The sequence below is a fragment of the Urocitellus parryii genome, chromosome 8 (genome assembly GCF_045843805.1).
Source record: "Urocitellus parryii isolate mUroPar1 chromosome 8, mUroPar1.hap1, whole genome shotgun sequence".
Taxonomy (NCBI): domain Eukaryota; kingdom Metazoa; phylum Chordata; class Mammalia; order Rodentia; family Sciuridae; genus Urocitellus; species Urocitellus parryii.
In genome coordinates, this window is record NC_135538.1 from 36,235,516 (window position 1) to 36,256,273 (window position 20,758).

The window sequence follows — 20,758 nt, forward strand, 5'->3', positions numbered from 1 at the left end:
TTTCCTAATAAAACAAATCTAAAATTGGCTGTTGTCATCGTGTGATGTTAACAACCAGTTTTTTGGCAAGTTTGAAAATACTGGGCTCCATTATAAAAGTTAAAAATGTCCTGGACCTGGAGTTGTTTACCCAGAGTACAAGCTGCTCTAAAGTTACAGAGCTCTGGTTGGAAGCAGTGGCTTGAAGGCCGCCTCCAAGTAACTGACGTCACAGTAGTCTCAGCTGCTGCTGTGACAGCAAGCTGAGCAGCTCTTTGACTTGTGAAAGTGTTGAAGGATTCAAAGGGACTTTTCAGTACTGCTCTGCAGAATGGTTGGACTCAGGCTGCATGTCCTTTTCTTGTAAAGAATCAAGATTCCCCGAGCTAAGACTTTGCTCTTTAGACAACTAGCCCTCCACTCTGCTTCCTTCCATAACTAGATTGACCATGGCCCAGCTGCTGTAGGATTGCCCCCCAGGGCAAAAAGGTATGTTTCTTTCCGGCAAATTCGAAAGCAAGTGGTTAATTATGCAAAACACAGAAAGGCTGCTGCTGACACATTTTAAGCTATGCATCTTTTTTAAGTGCAGTGTGATTTCAACATCTGCCTGTACTAGTGTCTATGTCTGGGCTGAAGAACAGTGGGCGGGGTGCATAACGGATTGTACTGACTCTGGGAAAGAGGCCGCTCAACTGCTGTGGTGGATTCCCCAAGTCTGAACTGACAGTGCCATCCGCTTTCTGAGGCTGTGTTTCTCAAACACTGCTTCTCAGTTGTTCAAAAAGCACTTTGCCCACCATGGGATTTTCATTAGCTATACTTCTGAGAATGCAATTTTTGTTAGAATGAAGGTTTTTCAGTATTTGCTAATTAAAGTTCACAGCCCTTGAGATGACTGGTATTTGAAAGTTGCAATGAAAAATAAATAAATGTTTTATCCAAGACAATGGTGCACGTACTACAGGATGTGTTTCTGTAATCTGAGACTTTCCTAGTGGCTTAACCTATGTTAGGAGGAAATTTTACCACAATATCTTCTGTTTGAGATGATTTATTTTAGATATTTGTTTATCCACATCAGAAGTTTTTATCAAAGCTTCTAAGTTAAGGAAAGTAAAACTGCTGTGCCTATAACTTGGATGTTTTCTAGATGAGTAAATAATTGGAGAGAAAGTATGGAAGAAAATGGTAATTAAATGAGAAAGCAAAAATAATTTGTTTGGAATTGCATGTGATTGTTTTTGACCTTGTTGGAACATGAAGAGTGTGCTGAAATAACAATAAATGGTAAAAAAAAAAAATATTTTGCCCTCTAACAAAATCAAATCAGGGTGGTCTCTAGATGTATGCATTTACTAATGAATAGTGGGGAAGAATGCAATCAATTAATTAGTTAAAATGATACAAGTGATTGACAATAGCCTGGAGAGAGGGCTACAGAATTTTGGAGGCAAATGGTACTTTACTCTGATAGATATAAGCATGGGGATTCTTAACCCCTCAAAGTCAATCAGAAGCAAAGCCTCTTCAGGCCAAATGACTTTTTCTAGGAATTGTGAGATTGGCAGTACAGCTATGTATGACATTCTCATTGAAATATGTGTCCTTTTAAAACTGAAAAACCCTCAACTATATGAAAAGTAACAGGAAATAAGAAAAAAAAAAAGCCTTTTGAACAAAAATCTCCAAAGAGAAAAATAGCAATGGAATAACTGCTATCACTGTTCAGTTTATTTTGCTAACATCTAGTTTTCAGTGGGCAGGATGGACGTTCAGATGGTAATGACCCTGCTATAGTTAAAAGTAGAGGACCTCTCAGATGGAGAAGTGTTGTCATGACCCTACTTGAGGCTACTGTGGGTGATGCAAATCATCTTGTGAGACCCCTTTGCTGCTCTTTCTTTAATTTTGCTTGCTGGTGGGGTTGAAATGTTAGCCAAACCATTTGCCTCCCATCACCACTTACGCAACCCACTCACAAGTCTTTACAATCCTGGCCTCCAGCCTGGGAGAGGGGAAGTAGGTTAAAAGAGATTATGTAATGCTAGCTTAGAGTTGTTAGGGGAAGAACGTGTGCATGACTAAGTAATGCAGCTCACTCTGTCCTTTTACAATTTGCTCCAATAAAATTTTATTCTGAATGAAATTCTGGAAGGAGTGAAATGAAATGGAGAGCAAAGAGTCATGGAAAAGGGGGCGCAGCACAGAAATCCTCCCTTCTCCCCGACAAAGACGCCAAGATCTGTGGGATGAAAAGAGCGACAACTGAAAACAAAGAGAACTTTTATATTTGCCTCAGTAGAAAGCACTAAAATTGAGTTTCTGAATCTGTTGAACCACTTTACCCCATAACTTCTTATCACAAAACATTCTATCCCTACCAAGTTACCCCTTTGGATCTTTAAAATATTTAATTTAAAATTATGACAAATGCAGTTTATATAGTTGTATTCAGTTTTTTACTAACAAAAAAAATTCCAAATATTGAACTTGACATGTTTCATTATAAAAAATACCTGAAAAATAGTGATGGCAAAGGAAAATCATGGAGAATCTGATCATTCACACAAGCAAGTTAGGTTTTTCTTCTGTCAATTTTATATCTAAATAAAGGTCAAAATTATCAGTTTAATTATAAGAAAGAAAGAGGGATAGATGGAGGAAAAGAGGGAAGACAAGAGGGGGGAAAGGATAGCAGGGAGAAGCCAGGAAACATTCATTTTATCGAGTGTTCATTATGGTACAAAGTAGCATTTAAGCACTTTTATTAAGGAGTCTCTCTTCCTCACTTAATCCACAAAATAATTCTGTGGTCCCCCACTGTATGTTTAGAGGTGGAAACAATATATTCAGCTGTATGATATTTATGTTTATAAGACTGAGTTGCTAGAAAGGCTAATTAAATCCTCCCACAAGAACTGGCACAGACCCTGCTCTATAGAAATGTTCTTGCAAAGACTTCTTTTTGATCCATAATTGTTATATTTCCTAGCACTAGATGTTGTTCTGGATCTGGAAGGGGGAAGCTCTGTAGATTGGCCCCTCTTCATGTTAAGTGATGAGTTTTGCCCTTTGCAGAAAAGCACAGGATTCAGACTGCATCAGGAGCATGACCTGGCCTCACATTACAGCCCTATCACCAGGAACAAGACTGATTTAGAATATCTCAGGGTGGTCTTCTGGTATGTAAAAAAGAGGAGCCTGGTACCTTTTTAACTCTGATTGGAAGTTATTCAAGAAAAGATAGGACTGGAAAGAAAAATTAGAACCATTTGCTGCAAGATTGTGGGAAAACTTTACGAAGATGATTTCTGAACATTTCCATGTTCACGATAATTGGAGTAAAGATGAACTACCATAGCACCTCTTTTCTAGGTTTCTTATAATTAGTCTGTTTCTTTTTATAACTTCTTTGGTTAAATCTGCAACTCTCCCTTAGAATCTCAAATCATTTCGTCATTCCTAAGCAGTACCAGTGGCAAGTAACTTCTGGTCAGCAAGACTGTTTCAGCTCACAGTTAATTACATATAGTTTTAGAGCAGTCTGTTAGTCTCAAAATAAGCACTGTCTGCATTTCCTGTGAACAGTTGCTAGATGAAACTAAAAGACAACTAGGTAAGGGAGACCAGTGAATGTTAAATTAATCTAAACAAACAAATCTAAACAAACACAAATCTGTAAATTATTTACTATCTTCATTTTGTTAGATGTTCATTGACATTAAGGATAAATACTTGTCCTACTGGCTTGTAAGTATGGAGGGTAGCAAAAGAAAGATGACATGATAGAGGGGATGAAAAATAAAGTTAGAGATAGAGTATGATTATGTGAATAAAATGAGACATGATGGCATATTTTTGGCTAAGCTTGAAATTATTTTCTTGACCAAATTAATCATGATTATGAGTGCCAAAGTAATAGGTAAAATTCACCAAGTGTCTATAGCAAATAGTTTGGGAAAAGAGTGAGAGTATGTCTCCCAATATTATTAGTATTATTAGGGTGCTTTTGGAGGTAGAGCTCTGCATATAGAAGTAACATTTTTTAATCCTCATAGTGTATTGTGATATATTGATAGATTACAGTCTGGTGTGTGTGTATGCATATGTATAAACACATATATATTTAAAACCATTTACTACTCAGATATGTATGTACAGAAGAGTCTGTCAGAAGTAAAATTAGCCTTTGATGTTTACCCAGTATTTGGGACATGAAATGTGCATCTGTCTCCTATGAATATAAACTTGTGCCTGGTGCTTGGTTACATCGGCTTAATTCTGCAATGCCCGAATTCATTGAATATTGACTATTGAGAACTTTGTCCATAATTAACATAAGTAGATATTGGTAAGTTAAGGCATTTTGGTAGTGGTTTGGTAAATTGAAAAATTACATTTCTGTGTGTGTGTGTGTGTGTGTGTGTGTGTGTAGATGCTAGGGATTGAACCTAGAGCTTCCATGTGCTAAACACATATTCTACACTGAGCTACCTCTAGCCCTAAATCTCTTATAGGCTTAATTATTTAATTATTTTAAACAGATTCATATATTTAAAACATACTTTTTTAGAGGGCTGGGGTGGTCACGGCTCAGAGGTAGAGCACTTGCCTAGCATGCATGAGGTACTGGGTTCAATCTTCAGCACTACATGGAAATAAAATAAAGATATTGTGTCCACTTATAACTAAAAAATAAATATAAAAATGAGTTTGATAATAAGATTATTTTCAAGTGAAATCAAAGCAATATTTTAAGGCAAAATAATTGAGGAAATTTGAAAAGTTTTTCACATTACCTTGCATTCAATATGTCAGATAGTGTTTATAACAGTTCTGTGAATGTCCCCCATTTTAATCCTAATAAACTAAATCTCAGATATTTTAGATGACTTATAACAAAGTTACATATCTGGTACTTTAAATTGTATCTTCAAACCCTAAATGTACATACCCTGAATGTTAAAAATTTAATTATTTCAGTCACTACCTTATGGAATAGAAGATTCTCTGCAAACTGAGCAAAAGAATTCCTTTAGTTCTCTTTATTCAGTTTTCTAAACAGGTTATAATATATAGCCTATGAGATGAAATTTTGAATAAGTTTAATATACATCTCACAGGATAGTTTTGATACTTTAAGATCATACTCAATGAGGTAAAATAATGATATTTTTATGATTTAAGTTGCTTTCTTATTTGTACTTCTGTCTCCCAAATCGACAGCCAACTTTGAGGTCTCAGTTAGTACAGTGAGCACATTTGACATGACTTGATCTAAATACAGAAGAGACTGTAGTTCAGCACTGGCTCAGGACTCTGAGTCACAAGTATATAACCAGGTTGCATCAGAACAGAATCATTTTGTTGTAGCAGAATCTGCCACAGTTGTGTACATGTGACCATAGAGCTGAATTTCATACTTAAAATCTTAGATTTTCACAAAATACTCTATTTTTAGATTAGGTAGTTAATTAAGGGCCTATTTATATCTTACATGTGCATTTAACCATCTTGTCCACTATAATTTTGCTGTCTGGTCCCCAAAAGGGAAAAAAATCTTTGGACAATAGTTATTACTTTATTGACTGTGCTCATTTCCTCTTAAGCAGATTTTTACAACTTCTTCTTTTGAGTCCAATTTTCCTATAATTTGTTTACATCAATGGCCTCTTGATAAAATGATAAAATCTGTCTCCAAAAAGCATATGAATTTGGAACTCTCTCTTGTTGTTTATTTTAGGCTTTATTTTAAAGGCAAGTGAGACTGATTCAAATAAAACAACTCCAAGCTTCCAAGAAACAGTTAAGAGAAGGCGGAGACGAGCAGAAACACTTCTTCGTTGACACACGGTTGCCATGGACCTACATAAGCAGTGGGAGAACACAGAAACTAGCTGGCATAAGGAAAAGATGGAATTACTGGACCAGTTTGACAATGAAAGAAAGGAATGGGAAAGTCAATGGAAGATCATGCAGAAGAAGATAGAAGAGGTACAAGTTGATTTGTTTTGAATATAATGTAAACTTCAAGCTCAGGATCAAAATTCTGTTGAAGTTTGTTTTATATTAGAAACCATTTTTATTTTCCTTATTCCACCAAAGAGATTGCATGTCTCACTGACATTTACTATACTAAAAATAGCATAAGCTTACCTAATGGCATCTTAGGGACTATGCTTATTTTATAGTCTTGCATGAAAAGTATGACCCTGAAAAGTCACTCAAAAATGTATTAATCTACCATATTCTGGCTAGAGAGGTTTAATGTCCAAAGTGATATATGTATTCTGCATGAGTTTTAAAATATCACAGCCTCAGAAGAAAATGCAAGAAATACATAATTGGTGAACATATATTAGCAAAATTATAATTGGGCATTAGTATATAGCCCAATTAGAATATCTTTCCTGGAATGATAAGTAATGTCTACTAAAGGAAATTACAATACATCACATAACTTAGTATAGTAAAAAGGAGTGTCACATATCAAACAGGAAATGGTAATGGACATGAGATTTTTTTCTGGTAAGATATGCTACATTTATTAGGAAAGGAGTTATGAAAAATGACATATCATATCATGACTCTAACACAGTCATTTTGTTCTCATTAACAACCCCTAGCCTGTTGGGCCTGGAATATTTCCTTCAAGCATTTGCACTGATATAGATTCCTACTTGCTCTAACTGGAAATTAGTTATACTTATCTTGCTTTATTCTGATAAAAAACCACAGTATTGACTTATATGATTTTATGCATCTTACCAAAACAGTTATTTTAAAAGATTCTTGGGCCTTTCTTTGCAAGCAAAGTGCCTTATATATGTATAGTGTTAATTTTTTCCTAATAACAGCTTACTACTTATGAACAAAATACAAACCATGAAAAATTGCTATGCCAAAACAAAAAAAATGAATGAGAGAAGATACTCACCAAATATCTGATTAAGAGATTAGAGGACAAATTTACTATTCCCCCCTTTATATTTTGGAAAATGTGTTCTGCATGCTCCCTTATCTCCTGTCTCTTTCCAGAGACTGACATTAGAGCAACAAAGAAATTCCTAAGTCAAACCAGAATCTAAAATGCTAATTCAATCAGAAACTGACAGTCATGTGTCACCTGCACCCTAAGACTTGGGAGATCCAAGTCTCAGTCCATATGTGGCCGACTCCATTGCTCTGGGCCCAGGATGAGGTGGCACATCATGATGGAAGGACCCAGCAGAGGAAAGCTGCTCAGCTTATAGTGGGATCAGAAACCAGGGCACCAGGGTCACAGGGAAGATGAACCTTTCAGGACAGGTCCCCAGTGTGACACACCTAACCTAGCCACACCCTACCTTCCTACAGTTACCAGTCAGTCTATTCAAACTAGGATGGACTGATGAGGTTATAACTCTCACAGTCAAACACTTTACCTCTAAACATTCCTGCATTAACTCAGGATCTTTTGGGGAACACATCATATGTAAAACATAACAACCCTCATGGTGAACCCAGATCATAATGCCATCAGCAGCTCAGGTTATTTTTATAGATACCAAAACAATTGAGTCACAGCGCTATTTGGTGATACGCTGCTTTATACAATGAGTGCTTTTAAATTTATAATCATTAGGGAAATAAATGTACCACATATCTTTCAGGGATCAACTCTGTGTAGTGCTTTTCTCAACTGAGTGTTGGGCAAATATTGAGCAGCAATGTAACTGTTGTTGAAGTCCTTGAATAATACATGTAATGCAGATATTGATGATGGCTGTGAAATGGAGTCATTTGCTTTAATATTTTTCTGACAGTCTCTTTGGATATTTGAATAGATTCCCCAAGAGTCTAGCCTAAAGAAAAGCCTACTTCCTTCACTTTTTAGGAGTGAGCTGAGCGTCTGCAGACTTAACAAAGATCTCAAGAAGTAATTTGGGACTTGCATTAACACAAATAGATGGTCAAAGCCTTTGAGCTTTATTGTTTCCACATGGGTCATTATCACACTTTTCAAAATCTTAATGAGAAATTTATTTTAGAATGTGTATAGTCTTGGCATTAAAAACATCAATAATATCTAGCCATTACCAAGATAGTTAATAAAAAGAAGTATTTTTTGATTTACAAGTGCCTACTTAGGGAACAGAATGAGTTGATTTACTATATAATTGTCAGCTATTTAGACAGTTAAATATCAGTGTGTAAATATGGTCATATGTTTAAAATAAATGACTTTAATAATAGTTAAACTCTTGCTTCTCTGAAAACAATTAGAAAGCACGGTCAGTAGTTGATTCAGGTAATTCCTTTTGTGACAATGCTTCTGCATCTATGTATAGAGTCAGATTTACTTCTCAATGACAATTTCTGATTAGAAAGAAAAAATAGCATCCATGCATTGCCTTTCTTAGAGTAGTATTTATGGTTCATCAAAGTTGTTCCAGCTAATCCACATTTTAGAGGCACCATTTGGAGGAGTAAGCATGAACATCCAGGGTAGTATATAGTAAGTAATATGGCAAAGAAAGTTCAAAATGTTTTCTTGTTATCAAGAATATTGACAAATGAGTTAGGAGGGAAAAAGTTTCCATTTTGATTTCTTACAGCTTTGCCAAGAAGTAAAGCTTCGGAGGAAAATCAACGTGAATGAACGTTCTAAGGTCATTGGTCTTGATCATGAGAAAGCCATTCAAGAAATGTTGGAATCTTCTTCAAACAACCCCAATTCAGGACAATGTGAATTTACAGGGATGAATCATAGGGATGGTCTGGAGAAAGAAAATAAATCAGGGCAGTGCTTACCCTGTGAAGGAAATCAATTGTGTAAGGAACAAAAAGTAACAAAAAAAGCAAAAGTAGGGTTTATGGATCCTGCCACCACAGACAACCAAAAGGAATTCCAGGCCTGGCCAGGCCCCAGGACTTCTGAAGAAGAGAGTAAGAGCAGTTCTGGAGCCCTCAGCACTGTAAGTAAGATGTGATTCACTGTGAGCTGTTTCTAAAGAAATATTTACATTTCAAAGTGCTAACCTGCTGTTGCTTGTATGTGCAAAGGCTCTTGAAGAACTTGCCAAAGTTAGTGAAGAATTATGCAGCTTTCAAGAGGAAATTCGAAAGCGGTCTAGCCACAGAAGGTAGGCTTGTACACCTATTTATGTTGCATGATCACAACAGTATTGTTTTTAGTTAATGAACTCAAACTGCCTCCTCCTTACATTCTGTTAGTGAGAAGTTATGAGCTATTAAAATTTTATTGTTGAATGGAAAATAGATACTTCAGTTTTATATTTTCCTGTTCACTAATTCTAAAAAGGAATCTTTCAATGCTCTTTGTAATTTGATTATTAGGAATACTTTACTTTCTTGGTGTTTAGTTAGGGTACACCTTCCATAATAAATTAACAAGTATCCTTTAATTTCATTTTTTAAAAAGGAAAAGTATGTTTTATTTACACAGCGGTGCTTACATAGATATCACAGCTTGAAGAAAAACTCTTATTATAATAATCAACACCTATTAATTATTCAGACTGATGGCATTCACTGTCATATTTCCACACATGCATACATTGTGCATTGGTCATGTCCATCAAACTGATTTCTATTCTCACCCCTCTCCCCTCCCTCAACCCACCCCTCTTTGCATACCCTTCCTAGTCCCTAGAACTTTTGTATTTCAGGTCATCTTTTTGTTTGCTTGTTTCTACATATGAGAGAGAAGATGTGATACTTGTCTTTCTGTGTCTGGCTTATTTTGTTTAACATGATATCCGTGTAACATTTTGCTGCAAATGACAGAATTTCATTCTTTATAGCTGAATAATATTCCATTATGTATATATAGTATATCTAATATAGTGTTTTTCCCCACTTTGAGTATTTGGCCCATGCAAGAGTATACAACTAGGATAATCCAGTTTTATACATCTTTAAATTTTGTCAGAGTTAATAACAATGTGGTGTGGTTATTCTATATGATGTTCAACTGAGATATTTTATGACCTAGAGTCACTTATTTCTCTATAAGTAATGTTTACATAATAGAGGAACACATAGTTTTCAGAATAACACATTGTAAATATTTCTATACACATGCCACAAAAATTCTATTTCACTTCAGAAATGGTGTATAATTTCAAAAGTATGTTTTAGCCAAATTCTAAAATTAATTTGGAATTCTCTGCATGGTAAACAAAGATGAATTATTTGAAAACAATATGCTTCTTAGAAAGCTGCAACAGTATGCTCCCTTATTTTTCTTTAGCACTTGGGAAGTTCAGAGAGAATTTTTGTGCTGATTTGAAATAGATTTTCTTAGCCAAGTGTATTTCATACATAATTTGCCCTGTTGGCCTGTTTAATTTTTCCTACCATTTTTGTGGGTATTTGTCTATAATTTACAGTTTGCTATTTTGTGATCTCTTATAAGTTGCATAGATATAAATATTGAAAATGCATGAAGTGATTTTTATTTGTGAATCCACATTGTTGCTACAGTAGTTAACTTTTTACTTAAATAATTCCAAAAACATTTTTGTGCCAGTTTTCATTTATAAGCCACACCTCAAATAAAGCTCTTATTATCACCCCATGACCTTGGAAAAAAGTTCAGTCATCTTTAATATGAAATTCAAAGACATTACAACTTGTCCTGACCTAATGTTTTTCTCTCTCGTTTTTCATTGTCCTCCCCACTTTGCTTTAAATCCTTGCACACTACTGTGCCAATTATCCCTTGAATGGCCACACTCTTTTTATTATATTTCCCTTTGTTTATATGCCCTTTACTGGGCTTTTTAAAAACTTTTTTAAAATCTTGCTTTTCTTTCAAGCCCAAGTGAGATCTTCCATTTGGAATTATTTATGTATCCTTGTGCTTTTATTCAGACTTTTATTCTTACTACTTAAAATATTATTTCAAATTCAAGGGTCGAAGCTTGAGGTCACATTACATAATAAATAAGAATTCCATAGGCAAAGACAAAGTAAGGAAATAGCATGAGAAAAGCTATAGAAATGGAACTGTCAGTAGCAAAAACTCAAGAGAATGTAGTCTAATTTGAGTCTAGTATGAAGTTGCAGGTAATATAGATAATGGAAGAGACAAGGTTGAAAATATAGCCTGAGACATAGTATATAGAGTTGTAAGTGGCATAGATATAAATTATTAAAATGTATGAATATGATTAAGAGCCTTGAATGTAACATTGAGAAGGGACTTTATTCTTCAATAAAGTGGACTTCAAGTTTTAATTAGGGGATTTATATAAATATTATGCTTGAGGAAATTTTGATTCCATTTCCTGATGCAGAAATCCATTGCATAAACCTTATTTTCTTTTAAGAGCTAGTCTTAAATAATGTTATCACTGATATACTTTGTTTTGTAATTATTCAGGATGAAGTCAGACTCTTTCCTCCAAGAAATGCCAAATGTAGTCAGTGCACCTCATGGTGACCACTTGATCAAAAATGGCCCATGCATTCTTCCAATCAGTTTAGAAAAAGAAAAACAGAAAAATAGAAAAAATCTGAGCTGTACCAATATGCTCCCAAGCAATTCTGTGAAAAAATGTGGAATTGATACAATTGATTTGGAAAGGAATCAAACCCCACCAATGCCTCCTCCAAGAAGCACCTCTCGAAATTTTCCCAGCTCATATTCTGAACAAGCCCAAGAAAGATTGAAAGAAAGTTCAGACTACAACAGCTGGGTGGCCCAGGAGGGTCAAGGTGAAAAGAGCTGCAATCTTCATTCCATTTTGAGGCTGCAAGAGATGCCTATATCATATCCAGATGAAGGAAAGACTATGAAAGATGGTATGATGTTTTCTTCTTTGACACCGGGAGTCAAAATAGACAGCAAGCCTTCAGATAATGAAGATGGGTTTGGCATGTGGTCAGGTGACATTGAGATAGGTGTGAAAAAGAGCCCCTCTTCTTTGTGGTTTCAGAAAATCTGCTCTACCCTCAATATGCCAAAATTTGAAAAGGAGATCCCAGATCACCCTGCTAAATCTCATTCTGATCTTTACGTAGGTAATGGCCGTAGTTCCCCGGTGACACAGAGCAGTGGTCCACCTAGAAGTTTCAGTTGTGGCTTTGAAAGAACTGCAAGGAATGAAAAGTTAGCAGCAAAGACTGATGAATTTAACAGAACTGTATTTAGAACAGATAGACATTGTCGTGCAATACAGCAAAATCAAAGCTACTCAAAATTATCTGAGGATCTTAAGCCCTGTGATAACTTAACTACTCCTGTTGTTAGCATATCAGATATATCAGGTAGTGAGAGTGTGACTGGTATTCTGAAAGCCAGTGCCCACATGCCTGTGCCTATAGAAAAGATGTCTGATAATCCTACCAAGAAATCCACAGCAGGTCTGGTCAGACAAATGCAGGAACACATAAATCCTAGCAGTTATCGGAACATGCTCCACGAGCATGACTGGAGACCAAGCAATTTGTCTGGCCGACCGAGGTCAGCTGACCCAAGGTCAAATTATGGTGTTGTGGAAAAGCTGCTGAAAACCTATGAGACATCAACAGGATCTTCACTGCAAAATTCTAAGTGTTTCCGGGATAATTGGACCAAATGTAATTCTGATGTCAGTGGTGGTGCTACATCAAGCCAGCATTTAGAAATGCTTCAAATGGAACAAGAGTTGCAGAGAAAGACATCTCTGTGTGGGGGACAGCAAGTGAAGCAAGGAATAGATTGGAAAAAGATAACAGAGGTAAGAAAGCAAATTACACATTTTGGTAGAACAGCATCCACGTTTAGCAGTGACTGTAAGTTCAGTTCATTTGCCCATTCATATAAATAGAATGTAGAAACATGTTTGGCATCTTCTTGACTTCTTGACTCTTTGTGAATAAATGTAACTCAGCATAAATTTAAGATGTGGTTTTTAAGACCAGGGAATAGCACATTATATCTTTTTTTAAAAAAAAATAATACCAATATAATGAGTGGATTTAAGAACATCACGAATATCGAATATTTGTTGTTTGTCTCTTGAAAATTTTTGCAGAATGTACATTTTTGATTTATAGAATTTTGAGGTTTACTTTTAAGTATGTGGAAAATATCTTTGAATAATTTTAACTTTTCACTTATTATCTATGATTGATTCAGTCATTCTCAGCATTTGATTTGTGTTCTCATAGGATTTATCACATGAATGTGAGTCTGCACAAGACATCACTTAAAACAGTGCCTTGAAAAGTTCTTTTATCTGTGGAACTAAAAGTCAGTGTATGGAACTAAGGTCATTCTTATGTGTATCTCTTTAGCATGGAAACTGACAAAAAACGAATGGATATTTAAATAAACTTATCCTATTGTTATTGTTGCTGCCCATTCACAAAAGAGTACAGTCTTCATTAAGGAGAAAAATTGGTCACAGAAATTAACAACATAACTTAACAAGAAGTTACAGGATAACATGTTGTTATCTAACATTACAAAAATTCAAGTTTTGCCTACAGTAAAAAGTAAGCAACATGGTTTTACGTTATGCAGATTGACTCCAGTTATAAAAATTTATTTTTATGGGTCTTTCAAAATCTGTAAAATTATGAATTTTATCCCATTTTATCAGAAGTCTTGACTAATTAAGAAGGGTACAATTAATTATTCTGCATTTGAATTTTTCAAAGTTAAGACCGTAAACACCAGAAGATCTTATATCTAGAGACAAGAAATGGAAACGTGTACATTAACCAACAAAAATTCTCACTAACAAGAAATGTGGAGTTTTCTTTTAGTGTGTATTGATTGGGGGTTTGCTACTCTACTATGTATCTTTAGGAGTAGGTTGTTTGTTTTGTTTTTCCCATGAGCAAATTTGAGAAATAAGTCTCCAAAGAGAGAAAAAGATTATTGTTATACCATCACTAAAATAGTAGAATTGAAGCCATCTGCACTGCTCATCTCAGATGAAAGAACATGAGTTCTGTTTAAGGTCAATTAGAACCAAAGGTATAAAATGAATCATGGAAGCTTTTTATTTTTTTTTAATTGTTAGGATCAATGGATGCTTTTTTTTCCATTGAAGTAAAAAAGAAAGAAAGAAGGAAATAAAAGAAAGGTGAGGAAAAGTTTTTCATTCATCAGATGCCCAATATAGGTAGTAACACTTTATCAGCAATTAGAATAAAGTTGTATTTAAAAGTATTTTAGGGTTGGGGATGTAACTTGGTAGTAGAGTGCTTGAAAAGCATGCATGGCCTAGGCCCTGTGTTTGATCCCCAGAACCAAAAAAGAAAAAGAGAAAGTATTTTAATGATAACTTTTGAAGCTTTGTGAGATAGTAACACAGTGATCATTTAAAAAAGTAATCAGTTAAGTCATTTGGTTTGTGTACCTCTTGATTATGACTCTTAAAGTGTCAGTAATCTGACATAAATGAACAGTTTCTTCTAAATTATCTTTATTTCAAATAACACTAAAACATCCTAACATCCCACTAAGAAACATCTACAGTTTCATCATATTGAAGTTATTTTACCTGATCTTTTGAATTTTGCATTTATACTTCTAAAAAGACATCAACTGCCTCGTGACTCATCAGTGTGAGGAGACCTACAAGATTATCAAGTACCATAGTTCATATTAAAATTGGAATTTTGATTAAAATACTCCATGCCACAAATATTAGACAAATGCCTTCTTCAGTTTTCAGTACTTTTCTTTGGTTGTAAGTTTGCTATTACATTAATCCCATAGTAGAAATCCATAATGTTGTTGGTTGTGTAATGAAATAAATGCCTTCATTTGTGTCACAGGAATCCATGGCAGTGAAAGTCTCAAATGGAAAAGGATTTTCCCGACCTGCCAGACCGGCAAATCGCCGTCTCCCATCCCGATGGGCATCCAGATCTCCATCAGCACCACCTGCCTTGCGAAGAACTGCGCAGAGCTATACCATTTCTCTGAGATCTGAGGCACCAATGGTCTAAGTCTCTAGTCTGGATTGCTAGATTACAAAACTTCTAGTCCCAATTGCCAAACTGAACATTCGGAGTGTTTACAGCCAATCCTGTTCTCTTCTGTATCGTTCAAGATCACTGGGACAAGCAATTTCAATCTTAACTTTCCATCAGTCTTCAGTGTTTTTAATCTATGGAATAATTATCTCCTCATATTTTGATTTCTTAGGTCAGAATTTTTTAATGCCATCTTCATTAATTTTCCAATATGGTTAAGTTGAAACAATGTACAATATTGTATATTCTAACTTTCTTGCAAGTGCAGAAAGCAAGGTTATGTGCATGGCCCTGTGTTTGTAGGTGCATGTTTCGTAATAGGAAGCATTCTAGTATGTATTTAGGTAAGAAAAACATATGTGCTCGTGTTGACTTTGCAATTATAACATGTATCCCTATGTATTCTTTGTGTTTATTTAAAAGTTTTGAAAATATACAGTACTATTTTGTATACCTTTTAATAGGTATCGCCTAAGGATTTGAGGTTCATACATTAATCAACCACTCCTTTGGCCCACAACTACATTGAAAAATAAGAATTATACACATATCTAGCATTGGTAGTTTTCTAAATGCAGCTCAAATGGCTTCTTAACCCATATTAGGATAAATTAATAGTATTAACTTTCTTGGTTATTATTTTAAATAAAAATGTCACACATTTAACAGATAAGCCTTCTAAAGCAAACATAAAATGCTCATAAATGCTTTTATACATTGCTTGGTAGTCTTGTATGGCTTTAACTGTATACTTGATTCTCAGAACCAGTGTAATAAGACTGCCTCATGTATGACAGGACTAAATAATGAATTTATTTTGTCAACCTCAGTAATATTCCTTAAATGGGATGCAAAAAGAAATTAAATCATGTTGAATTTTATCTTTTCTTGAAATCGAAGTAAGCTTTTAGTTCAGCTGCTTTATCTGGATTCATACACATTTAGAGGTAAGTTTTTTTTCCCTAATCTTTTCCCTAAAACTAATAGATAAAAGACTAATTCACTTTTTTTAAAAAAAAAGTAAGATCAGGAATAATTTCATTGAGAGCTGAATTGTAATATATTTCTTAGAATGTACTACCAAAAAAAAAAAAAAAAGCCTTAAACTAAACTTTGGCCTCCGTAGGAGTAAAAGGAACAGAAATGTGTATTTTGGCTACAATTTCCATACAGTGAACACATAAAATCTGTGTTGAGAACTCACAGAAATAGGTATATTGAAGTGCTTGGAATTCTACATGGAAGATTTTAGAAGCGGTTTTTGTTATTAGTTAGATATTAATTTTATTTAAGCTTTTTGTTGCCAAAAAATGTTAAGATAGTCTTATGACCAATGTATTCAGAGTTTTATTCTTATGATATTCTAAACACTTAGAGGAATTTACTTTATTATACCATGCCCTGAGGTAAAGTAAATAATTTGTAAATCACAATTGCCTTAAAAGGCTCAAGACTGTACCATGGTGATGGCTAGATTCATGTGTTATGAGAATAGCTGAATTAAACTTCTAGAATGTGAGCTGGATCCTATGGTAAGTAAGGGCTACAGATTCATTCTCCTAATTCTTGTTTCCTTTGGAAAATATCTTTCCCCACAGGAAATATATAAAAGAAAATGAACCTATATACCAAGTGATATCACTTTAATTATATGCTTTTCCACAAGAGGGGAGAAAAACACTGGGAAATTGCTACCTTGGGCCGTGAAATGTTGCTGTTGACAGTGGTGCCCAAGTACTGTGTACATATCTGTTCCTCTCCATCCCTATACCCCAGTCAGTCTGGCATGATCTGTGGTCCTACCTTTACCTGCAAATCAGAATAGTGAAGATCTCTTTTAAAAATGAAATCCCTGATCTCTGTCCCCACCCCCATTATTAAAGTGAAATTTCTAGGAGTGGAGAGTGGGAGTCTTTAATAAAACAAATCAATGAAAAATATTTGATAACCAGGCAGATTTGGAAGAAGTGACTTTTGATGATAACTGAATGGATGTCATCATTGGGTAGTCACTTTGGGTAGTCACTTTTCTTCCCTGGAACTTAACTTTGCTATCTGTAAATTAAAAGTTATATTGCCAGTCTTCACAATTTTAAGCCTCTTTTTCTATTATCATTTGAATGAACCAGTGGGACCATTTTAATGTCTTTTTAGGTTGACTAAAATAATAGAATATTAGAGCTAAAAAATAACTAGCATCTAGTCCAATCCCAGAAATTGTAAAACTGAAGAAACTAAAACATTGAGTACTCTTTTGTTTTCTTTTAAAATATTTTATAGTTTTTTTATGGAAAAGTCTGTCAGGAAATGAAAATCATCCTTGAAAAATATTTTTTGATGTATTGTGATTTTTAACTGGTGATTTTTCTACTTTGGGTGGGCATTTTCTTCCCCAAAACATATCCTTCATTATGTCATCATTGCTGGATTTAAAGAAATTATAAACATTCACAAAAATATTTGATTAGGAACATATTTATAGATGTTTTCCTAATAGACTTTTGAGAGGAAAATCTTATGTCACAGGCGATTACTGATGTTACTGGCTGATCTCAGAAAGGAATTAAAATAATGCAGAAAAGGGTGCTTGAGTGTGTGTGTGTGTGTGTGTGTGTGTGTGTTTTATGTGTGTTGAGTAAAGTTTGTGTTTATGTGGTGTGTTTGTGTGAATTTCTATGGATGTGTATGGCATGTACATATTCCAGCCACTCATCCAACTTTTTTGTACTGCGTTAGGTCCCAAAGCCAAATATAAGAATATAATAATGCTTTGTGTAATTCACTATTTCAAAATTTATCCATAACTTTATTTGTTTTTATATGAAAACAGTGAACATGATATTTCATTTTGCTAATATTGCCCTAAAAGAGGATATACTTTTACTTAGGTGGTTTAACCAGGCTGCATATCATCCTGAGAAAATAACTGTATCTAAAAAAGAGTACCTACCTTCCCAACAATGATTCTTAAAATTATTTTTAAGCACATTTGCTGATAAACAATCACTTGCTGTTGAAATTTCCTCCAGCCACTGGAAGCTATGAAACAAATTTGGAAACAGCCACCGTGGCATTTATATATACTGAGAATATTTGTGTGTTCTTTCTTTTCTATAATGAACTAGTAAATCTAAGAGTCTTATAAAATCTAAACTCAAACGTATACACGGTTCAATCTAGCTTCTCCTAGAATATTGCTAGATAGTAGAATTTAAGCCAACCTGCCTGACTTCCTGCTGCTAGCAACATACAACGCCATACAGTTCCTCCTACACTGACATTACCCTGTGCCCTCTTAGCTGGTAATTAAGTTTGGTAAACATTTTCTTTGAAATGAATATTCATTTACATGATGAAATAAGGTAAATTATTTTTCCGCAGATTCAAATTTCTAGCATAGCACCATTTTGCTTCGAAAAATATACTCCTAAAAAACGAACATTACATTGTCAAAAAAATCAAAAAGAAAATGGGTGGTCCTTCAGGCAAGTGCCAATGATGACTGCTACTCTATTGTTTTTACTCCACGAATTTTTCTTATCACAGGAAACAATCTTTGTCTCAGTGGAAATAAAATCACAAGACTTAAAATCAGATTTATACGCCAATGATCCTTATGAATCCTAGAGGTTAGATTGACAAATATTGAGGGGAAAAATTCCTGTGTAGCTATGGAGAAGTCTAGCAATTAGGGAAGAGTGCAGATTTAGAAGTCACTCAGAACAATCTCTTGAGAAGTGAGAAACCTGAGACTTGAGAATTCTGTGTGACTGCCAGGCTTACAGGGATGAAATCTGAATCTTTGCTTGAATGTTTGTGTCCTCTTTCTGTGTACAAATGTTCTATATGCAGCTCTGACTTAAAGTTTGCAAAGCACATCTGTATTCATGATTTGCTTGCTACTTAGAACAAACTTACAGGAAGGCTTTATGATTTCTAATTATAAAAGAAAAAATTAAATCATCAAGATAATAATTAGAATAAATAATGTGTCACGATGATGGTTTCAAAAACAGGTGGCTCTTCAGACTCCTGGCTTAAGCTCTTCTCCAAAAAAGGACAAGAAAAAGAAAAGAGGGAACAGTATTTTGTTTTGTTATGGTTTATGCATGATTATTTTCCTCTCATTGAGCATTTCTCTTGATTCTGACTTTCAATGATGTTATTCAAAAATCGTTACTCTTAGTTTATATGGTTTTAACAAATTCAAGAAGTTGTGAACAAGGCTCACTTTGGAAAAACATTTTCTACTTTTGATGGCTATGCTGTTTTTGTATCAATTTTGTATGTAGGACATGATGTTTAAGGTAAAACCAATAATTAGCTAAGCAATCTTTAACTAGCATCAACTGAATCCTGACCTTCTCAGTCTTCAAAAGAATCACAGAAAAGTTTCAACACTGTATAACATATATGTACTCAAGAATAAATGGGAGCATTTCACTTGAAGCATTGTCTTAGTCCATTTGTGCTAATTAACAAATTACCTGAAAACTGGACAATTTATAGAGAACAGAACTATACTTTTTACAGTTCTGGAGGCTGGGAAGTTCAAGATCAAGATGCTAACATGTTTGGTATCTAGTGAGAGTTGTTCTTTATATGCAAGATGGTGCCTTATTGCTGTGCCCTTACATGATGGAAGGGGCAAGTGCTATGTTTTTACATGGCAAAGAAGACTAGCAATTCATAAGGGAGGAGCTTTCATGATCTTATCACTTCCTAAAGGCCCCACCTCTTCCTACAATTGAATTGGACATTAAATTCCAACATGACTTTTGGAGAGATACATTCAAACCATAGCAATTATTTCCAATTTAAATGACTTATATTTAATTGTATTCCACCACCAGTTTCTTTTAAAATTTATTTTCTAATTAAACTATTTTCTCATGCCAATGTTATAAGAATTATTAAACAAATTTAATCCAGCCAGTTGGAATCTGCAGATTTATTTTTCCTACCTAGTGCTGATCAATTTCAAAATAGTACCAAATTATCTAGCCTGAATCGTAATTTTTTTGTTTTAATCATTGCTCAAAATTTTGTTTAAGATTGAAGGGTTGTGTAATTTGGCATCTGGAGTGAAATAGCATATTTGTAATGAAAACCAAAGAAGCATCCACGGTATTTTTAGATGGAAGTTATGGGTAGGTGTGCAATAATCTGTTAGTCTCTACCTGTTAACATTTAGGAGACAAATCATTAGAAATGAAGATTTCCTTAGGAGATCACTGGCCAGTGGAGGAGCTGAGACCTGGTATGTTATCTTATCTAAAAGAAGTTGGCAAAGTAGCCCAGGAAGCTGGAGCAAAAGGAATTTATGAGGTATCATTCTCAGTAAAAGTAAGCACTAAGCTTCCCTGACATAAACAGGGCCTGGGAAAGGCACCACATCAAGGACTCCCAAGTGGACAGTGTTCATGAGTCAAGCGGTCATCCTTAAGGAAATTTCTTCTTAAAGCAGCTCTGGACACTGACTCTAGGGACTTGAGTAGAAATGAAGTGTCCTGGAAAGGAAATCGGCAAAAGGAAGAGCTGAGATCATAAACTTGCCTGTAGACAATGAGGACCCATTTGTAGGCAACTAGAAGAGAAGCCACCACTAAGCTGAAGTATTAGGTGGTCAGTGCAGCTTAAGCTCTCCTCTGGGACATTTTCAGGAGCTAGAACTAACAGAAGGTCATCAGAGGACCAACCTCACTATGAGGGGCTTAAAAAGAAGAGAAGGTGATGAGGTGAGGACTGCTCCCCTCCTTTCTCTCTGTGCTTATTTTTTTTTGACACTGTCCCC

General features: G+C 34.8%; 1 protein-coding gene across 1 annotated transcript; it reads left to right on the forward strand.

Moving 5' to 3' along the window:
• Positions 1-241: 241 nt before the first annotated feature.
• On the forward strand, positions 242-19,413 carry Kiaa0408 (KIAA0408 ortholog). Its single transcript, XM_026380750.2, has 6 exons — positions 242-468; positions 5,726-5,976; positions 8,580-8,939; positions 9,028-9,107; positions 11,372-12,710; positions 14,764-19,413. The coding sequence occupies exons 2-6, from the start codon at positions 5,842-5,844 to the stop codon at positions 14,935-14,937; spliced, it is 2,088 nt and encodes a 695-aa protein (XP_026236535.2). The 5' UTR covers positions 242-468; positions 5,726-5,841; the 3' UTR covers positions 14,938-19,413.
• The last annotated feature ends 1,345 nt before the right edge of the window (positions 19,414-20,758 follow it).

Bases quoted from the DNA above. Each gene is read 5' to 3' on its own strand.
- Kiaa0408 (XM_026380750.2), top strand. From the start codon at position 5,842: ATGGACCTACATAAGCAGTGGGAGAACACAGAAACTAGCTGGCATAAG. The intron at 8,940-9,027 runs GTAAGTAAGATG...GTATGTGCAAAG, and splicing joins GTTCTGGAGCCCTCAGCACT to GCTCTTGAAGAACTTGCCAA. The intron at 9,108-11,371 runs GTAGGCTTGTAC...GTAATTATTCAG, and splicing joins AAGCGGTCTAGCCACAGAAG to GATGAAGTCAGACTCTTTCC.